Raw genomic sequence first — 10,251 nt, forward strand, 5'->3', positions numbered from 1 at the left:
AGTTGCCTTAAAAGCAGATGAATATCATATAATGATTTTAAAATATTAGAGAGAAGAAAGCTCCTAACACATAATTTTGTACCAATTTCCAACATTTGGTTTCTTATAATTTTCTTAGTGTCAATTGCTTGTTCTCATGAGTCTTATTTAAGAGTTAATGACTTTGAAACATTTCCATTAAATGGTCAGCTAAAACTCGAGTTCTTGTCACTTGATATTAAAGAGCTTTTGTTTTAAGGATATTACCTAATATAAAGCCATATCAAATAGTTGACAAATATATCTATCTAATATGTGTATCTAAATTAATATCTTATCACTATTTTTGTACCAAGCCTATTTTTTTTATCCCTTGTAATTCTCAATCTCTAGGAGAGTCTAAATGCTTTATCTCTTAGAGCCAAATGATTGTTTTTGTGAGTCTAACGACTGAATGACTCTAACATGTTGCTACTAAGTGGTTTAGTTAAAACTTGGGTTCATTATCTCTTGATATTAACGAGCTTTTGTTGAAGGGATAGTTACTAATATAAGCCTATATCAAATAATTGAATACTATGTTTATCTTATTTAATCTCTCACCCTATATGCCACCCTATATCAAAATAATTAAATAATTAAAGTCAACAAATAACTAAGGCACCAACTTTAAGCTAAGTAATGCTAAATAATTACAAAATTTTCACAAGCCAATCAGTCAAAAGTAAAAATGTAGGCACGAGCATTGAGCAAATCTAATAATGCAAAGAAAAAAAATTGAGTTTTTTAAAAAGGTAAAAACTTTAAGAAACCAAAATTTCAAAAAAAAAAAAAAAAACAGTTTTGATTGCTAATAATATTTGTTATTTCTACCATAACAGCTCTGAGACGAGTTATTTAAAATCTGATCAAGTAAAACAAACAGAACACTGAAGGCATAGACTCCAACTGCAACTTACATTGCATGCCAATAGCAACTCCAATTGCAAGAAGGGTAAGCCACTCAAACTTTCCAAACGTTTTAACCTCATCCTGAAGTTAGGTTACAAGTTTTGTTATGTAAATTTTTGGCTTCGAAATGTTAGATCTTCATATCAAAGAGGAAAAGAGCAGGTGTGGAGTTTGCTGCGCATCCAAATTTATATGTGCTGTATTTTCTATGGACTCCTGTAAGCTTTCCTTTCCCTGCCTGTAGGTGAAAATCCACCATCATCCTAGAACACTCCCTGTAATATAAAATGACACAAATGGTAACAACTAAGCTGATAGATTCAGTCCTCCAGTAGATTCACCATTAAATTAGAGTTCTAACAGCTGCATTAGTTAATATTATACAAGAAAAGAAGACCGCTTAAGACTATTTCAAGGAGTCGTGTGTATTGGTGTGCTAAGAATGTAAGCAACTTAAATGCAGTTGATGACCACATTTACTTTATAACAGAGTTGTGAAGTAAAGCAAATTTATCTTTCTTCAAACCAAACCCAAAGGTTATTGCTTAGATGAAAGGAAATGAATGGATTGATTGAAAAACTCAAATCAATGATGGCTGTGGATTCAGATTAATTCATTTCCTCCACTTTCACCGAATGGAAGGAAATGAATTAATGGGGAAGTTAAAATACATCTTGACCCAAGAATATGACTTTGACTCTAGCATAGAAGTTTAATTGATTTATAATTCTCCTATTCAGCCAAATTTTAAGACTACTGGCACACAGATTATATTTTTTCAGATAAACTGTTTTACTTACAGATCTTCAACCAAATTATGAAAATCTATAAGAAAATAGTTGAACGCATCTTTATTAAATTTACGGCCATATGACACTTGATGTGGGCTTTATATAGTGAGATTATTTAATTAGTATTCATCATGGACATAATGGAACCAAAGATAATATAAACTTACAGAAGCTGGTCCTCTGAATATTTGGTACACAGCTCGCTGGTTCTTGTCCAGTGCTTGAATCCTTTCAGACTGCACTGAGCTGTGTAAATTGCAGCAGCAGCAAGCATGGAAGGGCTATATTTGAGCATTTCATACTCAATGAGAGACAGCTCTATGATGTAAGAGGACAGGAGCTCAAGCTAGTTCAAATCAAAATAATAAACTGTAAGAAAGCTTCAATGCAAAAGCTAGAATAACATCTGTTATTTGTTCAAAAAGAGCATATACCCTCCTATCCGACATAGCAGCCTTGAGAAATCTCCTCAAGAACACATAAGGAGTTGGCACTGACATGTTGAATTGCAGTGTGTTTGCCATCAAGCTTTCCTGTTTGCATAATTAGAACCAAAATTATATATGGACGAGGAATGGGCATAAAAAATTGTCTCATAAATTAAATAAATTGACTTTTATTATGAAAAACTAATATTACCATTTGAAGGACTTCCTCCCTAGTGTAAGCTCGGTCAGAAATGAGGATAAGATCCTCCACAACAGGGACCATAACCTCTTCATACTTACATGCAAGAAGCATGGCTGTCACTCCAACCAGTTGAAGTTTCTTTCTCACAACACGTTGTCGAGCTAAGAACCTATCTATTAAGTTGACTGTTAAAAATAATGTCTCCTCCATTAGTTCAAATTTGTAATGCACCTACAATCAAAAGAAGGGAGTAATTCCATTATTAGGAAGTTGTGTAATTTCAAATGATCAAGCAGAAGATTGATCTATACCTCGATCAACCAATCGATTAGAATCGCACGCATCCTCTCATTAATGTCAAGCTGATTTGACATATAATTTGGAGATGCACAGCCCAATTCCTGATATATTATCATACATTTTGTTAGTTTTTTTATCTTCTAATCTTTTATCTAATCATATGGAACCAATAAAAAAAACTCAACCAAATTGTTTTAGAATAATGAAGTGACTGTCAGGTTCATTGCTATCTATATAACTTGATCATCTAGGGAAGGCTGTGGTTAGATCTATGTAAATTTTTAAAAATAAAACATTATCTTAAATGATAAATGGCTATTTTGACATTTTATTATTTTAAATGTTGATAAATGTTGGCATATCAAATAGGCCTCTATCAATATTGTTTAACGTACAGAAAAAGTAACAAAGTTGTTAATTTTCACCTCGGTTTCTCTGTAGAAGGAATATATATCATTCACATAGTTAACAACAGCAAGAGGATTGTTAGAATCACAACTGTCAATTTCCATAAGTAATTTTGCTTCCAGATCCTCCATTTCAACTTCTTTCAGCTCACAATCAACCTTTGGAAAAAATTTACTAACATTTGAATATCAAAACCAGCAAATTACAGAATTCATAACAAGGAAACAAATACCATCTCTTCAATCTCCTCCACCATTGGCAAAGGAATGTCATTAGCCGATACAAAATCATCCACATCTATGGAATCACAACCACCTACAGAACTTGTACTTTGAACTGGTTGGCTTCTCTTTTGCCGTTCGCTACCTATTGGTTTGAGCCTTGAGCTAGGATTCTGTATGATTAACAAATAATGAAAAGGCAATACAATTTGTCAGATCTAAGAAAGAGATCTGTCTATGTGTTATTCTTTGTTAATGATACTTTTTAGTTATATCAAATACCTGCGAACAATTTTGTGATTTGTGAGCTAGCGAAGCAGCAAACTTCCTAAAAATAACACCATTAAAATAGTTCAGTCTACACGAAGCCTACTGGAATAAAGAATTACAGATACAGGAAAGGAAAATTGCTTCCTACCTGGTAATGGGTCTTCGACCAACAAAACTATTATCGTTCTTGTCATTGATGGGTGCCACACTAACGAAATTAATAAAAATAAATAAATAAAAAAGAATTCAAAATTTCACAATTTTGGGCTTATATGCTAGAGTTCAAAACTCCCGAAGAATTGATGTAGATTACTCGTTCAAAACCCTCTTGAAGATAGCCGAGGGATATGGAGCATCGCTTGTGAGATTATTGATGTCACTTAATGCTCTTCTGTTGACATTGTTCCCCATATCCCTTCCATGTTTCAATCCCCCCAATAAAAAACCTGTCAAAGAAACCAAAAAAAGGAATCCACATCGAAACAAGAATGATCGGCACATTTACTGGGATTATTCACCAATGAAAGATTAAAAGCAAGAACATTTCTTTCTTGAAACCTTGGTAGTTCTCAGATCTGATTACACCCCGTTCGTTCTTAACTCCTCTCTCCATTCTATCCTGCACTAAGAAAGCAATCAATGCTCAGAGAATTCTAGAGCAAGCCTTAGCTAGAGGAAGGAGAAACATGATATCAGCAAGATCTTGATGCACAGATCTCTGAATCGATCCGCACCTAAGAAGCAACCTCGCAGTCCGATATTATTCCTTTTCACGGAGTCTGTAAGCTTACAGATTCAATACGAGCCAAAGAGAACTACAGAAAGAAGGCGGCCATGGAGAGAGAGCCTCTCTCCACTATTTCTCTCTCTCTTTATCTCTCCTCCCTTGATTTCTTTTCCCCTTTCTCTCAGATATCCCAAGTACTGAACGGCGAAAGGATGGCCATTTTAAAACCAGGTCGGATGGTGTTGCGGGCCATTGTTCTTTTTTCTAAATCAAACGGTCATTAAATCGGAGCCGTTGAATGACGAACAGCTGGAAAGAGAAGAGGGCGTGATTCAGTCAGACCTAACGGCTAGTTACGTGGTTTCAAATTTTCTTCCAGGGGTGGATTAAATAGGGGCTTCGCCTTCGGATACTTTCCTTAGTTCAATTTATTTTAATTTTCAATGCAGAAGGAGATGATTATTGCCAATACTTTATACAAATTGCCCTAAATGAAACTTCATAGAGGCTTTTAATTATATTATACTTTTTATATCATTCCATCTTAAGTACAAAGAAAAAAAGGCAAAGTGTGATTAACAGGAATAATATAGGGGGTAATTGTATCCTTGATTTTTTTTTTCGAATATTAGGGGCCTTAACCCATTTCATTCACTATGGAAAGGAATTTACAAAAAAAAAAAAAAGGTGTCATACAACCCAAAGAAATAAAGAGCAATATCAAAAACCAAAAAGTTAAAAAATTAACATCTAAAACAGAAATAAAAAGGATCAAAATAAGGGCTCAGAACATAGAAACAAAAATTGTATCCCAAGAATCAACAAGATTCAAAAAGCAACACAGGCAAAAACTATCCCTAGAGCCAGAAGTGACCATCCACCTAATGGTTGTCAAAAGCTGAAAAAATCAAAATAGTACATGTTCACAAATATAATAAGCAGCCTTCAAACTGGGGTTGTCAAATGACAAATATCGCAGGGAGAGAATTACTAATATAAATAATTCATCCTCGTTTAGGTGTTGAGGCTAAAAAATTCTTCATAAAATTTCTCCCTAAATAATTTTTTTTGTATGAACCCAATGTTGCAAAAACATAGACCCAAAAACATAAATTCATCAACAATAACCAACAGTAGAGGAATTTTAGTAATGCTTCTTAACTTTATGTTGAGCATAATGGATCATATTTTTGGCATCAACATACAATTAGATGTTGTGGTCGGGCATAACATAAGGAAACAAGGATGTTATAAAATTTATAGAATAAGTGGTGTTTCTTATATGAATGGGCTCACATTAGCCCTATATTTAAACTTATCATGCATTGAATGATATGTCAATACATGCACCATATGGCAGTGATTGTGAACCCCTTGCGATTTTGAAAGAATTTTTCATAAAGAAGAGAATTGCTTCTCATGTTTATATGAGCTAACCTTTTGATTAAGCATTTCTGATGTTCGTTCATTTATGTCTATTTTACTACAATATGCTTATTTGCTTGAAATGTGTGATTCTGAGGAGATTGATGATAAATGAAGTTTTGTTGTTGAATGTATAAGGAATCTTAAGGGCCTAAATTATGAATATATGATATATGTCAAACATTAAGAGTCATAAGGACATATTTTCTTATATGCTAGCACAAAGAGTCATGAAGGCTTGAACTTTAATCTATATTTTTATGGGAGGTATAAGGGCTTAAGGGAAATATATTATTTTCTTCTATGATGTATTTATTTGTTTATTTATTTTTAGTGCATAATATGCTTTACTTTAGTTATCTACGATTCATAATATGCTTTGTATTACATATTTCTTATGACTTGCTTTTATATTCAAGTAAATGTAGTTATTAAAAATTTAGATGGTGGGTGTGACCTATTAAGCTGCGTTAGCTCACATATACTCTGTGCTCTATTTCAGGTCTTAGGAAGGGGAATGAGCCAATTGTGTAGCCAATGATTCAGAATCTGATAAGTCTAAGTCTATAGAGGTATTTTCTAATTTCTTGTACTATCGTTTATAATTATTTATTTGCTTTATTATGATCTTTTTCCATGGAATGTAATGTATGTATGTATATATATGTGTGTGTATGTGTGTGCGCGCGCGCGCACGCTTCTGTGTGATAAATTAAAATAACATGAATTACATATGAGTACTTCTATGCTTACCATAAGTAAATTGGGAGTTCTGTGGTCTGTATAATTTAGAAGAAATATGAAAAGTCCCCAAAACTTTGATGTTGGGTTTGGTCTATCACAAGTCAACACGATATGACTTGTTTTGTTTATGATCCATATTTGGTTGGGTTGTGACTATCCCTTTCTGGTATCGGAGTTCTGATTTTGGGGAGTAATTATAAAATAGAGCTATATGAATTGAAGCATGTGGGTATTCATTTATACTTATTTTCATGTGTATGTATATTAAGTTGTATATTATTTGTGTGGTTATCTAATGGATCCGTAAAACCTAAATATGATAGATGGGCAGAGTCTTAGCTAAACAACATCAATAGAAGGTATTTCTTTTGTTGTTAGTTTTGATTCTATTTATTAGTTTGCTAATATGATGGAACAGTTGATGGGTGAAATCTTTTATGAGATATGATGATATTAATAAACGCTAATAGATATTTGTTTGGTGTTAAAAGTGTTTGAAAAAATATATTTTGAAAATTTTTGTTTTCTTGGGGAATTTTAATTCAGGATTTTAGTCTCAAAATCAAACACATTATTACGAACGATATATCGACCCAAGAGGCAAAGATATCATTCCTTAATGAGTTTAGATAATTAAACTCAAAATTTCATCTTGATTATAATAATCAAATCCAAGGAAGAACTACGTATAACCCTAAAGGGCCAAAATGACATTCTAACTGAAATTAACTGTCACAACCTAGATAAAACATCATTATCTTCATATTCAAAGTCATAAAAATAGTTGATATATCTTCGCAAGGGAAAACTTATCACAGATTATCAATCAATCGAGTGTGACGATAATGATCATCGTTAATTTAATTTTTTTTCCAAAAAAGACTAGTTGAGTTTTGAAACGCAAGCCCTCGTAGTTAATTACATTGTGGGGATGTTCAATTCCCTACGAATACTCTCAATTAAAATAATGATAAAAATTCTAGTTAGAGATTTTCTAGGAGTGATGTCAAAGGAATTGAGTTTGGAGTTTAAATAGGGATTAGATCAAATTTTGAACACTTATTTTTTGAGTCGACGGAGGAGGGGTATGAGACACTTTCGAATTTTGAAACAACTCAGAAGTGCCCCAACCTAAGCTAAGTGTTGGCTTTTAAATTTTTGTTTGAGAAAATTTTTAATTTGAGATGATTGTTTTATTAGAAATTTGAGAATATATTACCAAAAAAACATGTCTTAATGCCTAAAATTACCTTAGAGCCTAAATCTAAATTGTTCACTGGACAATAGTGACCTAAACCTAGCTAATATAATACAAAATCTGGACTTATCTTGACATGGATTAGGGAGCCAGCTAACCACCTAGTTGATTATATAATCTATGAGTCTAGCCATTTTTATGAAATATGGTAGCGACGTTATTGTTAAAGTTTCTAAGAATTGGGATCAATGTCTAGAGCAGATCATAATTGATCCATTGACTTATGTTAGGTGAGAATGCTTGAATTAAATGCAATTAAAATTTAGCCTCATTTTTAATTAATTTCTAATGTAATGCATGTTAATCGACTTAATTAAATGCATAAAATATATATGAAGCCATTTTTAAAAGAGGCTTAAAAATAATTTTTTTAGATATTACACAACATTCCCTTGATAGGACTGCATTCTAAAAGGTCAGGTGGCCTGCTAGAACTCACAAGCAGGGATGTGCCTAACAAGAAAGAAAAAAGTTAATAATATACTTATGCTGACTCCCAATGGTCTCAGGAATACTTCTTTAATCATTAGAGTTCCAATGTTATCTTAATGTTTTTATTTAAATTTGAGTAAAAATAGTTTTAACGTACTCTCACGAGCCTCCACGTATCCAGGCTAAAAGTAAAATGATATGTAATTGCCAAAAAAACTATGAAAAATAGGCAGTCCTATTCGCAATCAAAGCAAATCAAACACATTAATTAATCAAATTAATTCCATAAAATAACATCTATTGGAAAAATGCCCATTTATTACAACCCAAAATTTACATAAATTAAAAGTGGTCGGGCACCACTGATAATAAACCAAAATTCTAATCCTAGGATTGGTGCAAGTTAACTTTAAGTGTGATACTCTTTATTTTCAACTCTTCGAGCTCCTTAGATTCTTCATACCAGGATACACAAATGAAAAAGAAAATTCTCTCCCCAAAAGGGAGGTTATTCTTTTCACTTTGGTTGTTGAAATTATCAAAATTAGTGCTTCCAAATAGAAAAGGGTTGTCCCTCTAAGGGCTATAATTTTCTCTTTGGATTCCAATTTTGGATACCTATATACCAACTCAAAGACTAACTTTCACAACACGATACTTAAATGAAAAATTTTATACTCTCCTGTAAGGTTATTATAAGCAATTCAAAATTAAATACAACCAATAAGTTTATATATTTGCATTAAATTAAATCTCAACCTCACTTAGCCATGCTCTTTTGATTTTAAGGGGGACTTGAGCAATATTTAGCACCTGCATAAAGATATATCATTTTAAAACTTTCTTTTTTTTTTCATTTGATTTTATATCCCTATACGAGCGTGGCCATCTGCAAAAAACTAAGTGAGCAGCTTGATCATTTCCAATCAAAGGGTAATCTACTGCCCATACATCAATTCATATATTACAGTTAAAGTAAGTAAACACTTATATTAATCAATTTTCAATCACATCATACAATGAAAACTTCGAAAACTCAGCACATAATAAACACCGGCCTAACCTAGACTAGAGTTGGTTATCTTATCAAATCATCTAAATTGTGTGAAGTAAACTGTGTGGCTTGGATATGTCCTAAACTGCATAATTTGTTGAAGTTATATGGTGTTCAGGTTTGTTAAAGGTCGAAGGAAAAAATTATGCTTGAGTTTAAATATTAATGTATTAAAGCTTATGTTAGGTGTATTTTAGTTATTAAATGGTTACTATCTTTGCTACTTACAAGGGCCATGAATTTATTTCATCTTTTTTGGGGCTAAACTAATAGTCTCGTAGGCTCGGGTTACCCTATAGTGACAGGTGTTGATTAAGTTAATTTATTTGGTTGAGGATTAAAGGTTGATAAATTTAAATTAAATGTATTGATTGTTTATTTGAATAATTAAATTAAAATTTTTGGAAATTTGAGTGTATTATTAGAAATTTTGGAATTATTCAATTACATTGATTAAGGGGGAAAAAGTTGAGTTTTAAAATTAAAGTGAGTTTTTAAATATTAGATCTTAAGATGAGTAATTAGACTCTAAATTAGCTCAATTTGGAATTTTCTACATTAAGTTATAATTTTGTGAAGTTCTGACCTAGTTTTGAACTACAATTGATTGGAAGGTTGACTTTTGACTTTGACTTAATTTTGGAGGTTTGAAATTTTTAGAAAATAGTAGATTTGAATTGGAGTTGAATGACTTTGAGTTTGATAAAATTGGATTTTTTGGAAATTACTCATGATTTTCAAATTTTGGGTATTTTGAAAATTGCTTAATTAGAGGGGATTTTTAGATTTAGATCCAAATCATTCTTAAACTCCTTCAAATAAAATTTATATTAAAATAAAAAGTCTAATTAAGGGGCTTTTATTTTCATGGATTAAGGGTTCAATTATGAGTAATTAGAGGGCTTATATAAATTTTTGGATTTAATATGAATTAATTATGGTTCTAGGTCAAATCCAAGGGCTCATTTTGGGTTTCTTAGTTGGTAGACATAATGGGCACCAATTCTAAGGAAACTTGTTGGATGACTATGGCACCACAAGTGGGGGGGGGGGGGGGGGA

General features: G+C 32.1%; 1 protein-coding gene across 1 annotated transcript; it reads right to left on the reverse strand.

The window, feature by feature from the left end:
• Positions 1-1,060: 1,060 nt before the first annotated feature.
• Positions 1,061-4,117, reverse strand: LOC110097268 (G2/mitotic-specific cyclin-2-like). Its single transcript, XM_028701082.1, has 10 exons — positions 3,865-4,117; positions 3,700-3,759; positions 3,568-3,609; positions 3,293-3,440; positions 3,078-3,218; positions 2,664-2,753; positions 2,362-2,583; positions 2,157-2,255; positions 1,890-2,068; positions 1,061-1,205 (listed from the first exon to the last, which is right to left on the reverse strand). Exons 1-10 carry the CDS (start codon positions 4,050-4,052, stop codon positions 1,061-1,063), a joined length of 1,314 nt encoding a protein of 437 aa, XP_028556915.1. The 5' UTR covers positions 4,053-4,117.
• Positions 4,118-10,251: the final 6,134 nt, after the last annotated feature.

The sequence above is a fragment of the Dendrobium catenatum genome, unplaced genomic scaffold, assembly GCF_001605985.2.
Source record: "Dendrobium catenatum unplaced genomic scaffold, ASM160598v2 fragScaff_scaffold_1638, whole genome shotgun sequence".
NCBI classification, from domain to species: Eukaryota; Viridiplantae; Streptophyta; class Magnoliopsida; order Asparagales; family Orchidaceae; genus Dendrobium; species Dendrobium catenatum.

Bases quoted from the DNA above. Each gene is read 5' to 3' on its own strand.
- LOC110097268 (XM_028701082.1), bottom strand. From the start codon at position 4,052: ATGTGCCGATCATTCTTGTTTCGATGTGGATTCCTTTTTTTGGTTTCT. The intron at 2,584-2,663 runs GTATAGATCAAT...TTTTGATTGTAG, and splicing joins TAATCGATTGGTTGATCGAG to GTGCATTACAAATTTGAACT. The intron at 1,206-1,889 runs GTAAGTTTATAT...TTTATATTACAG, and splicing joins TATTCAGAGGACCAGCTTCT to GGAGTGTTCTAGGATGATGG.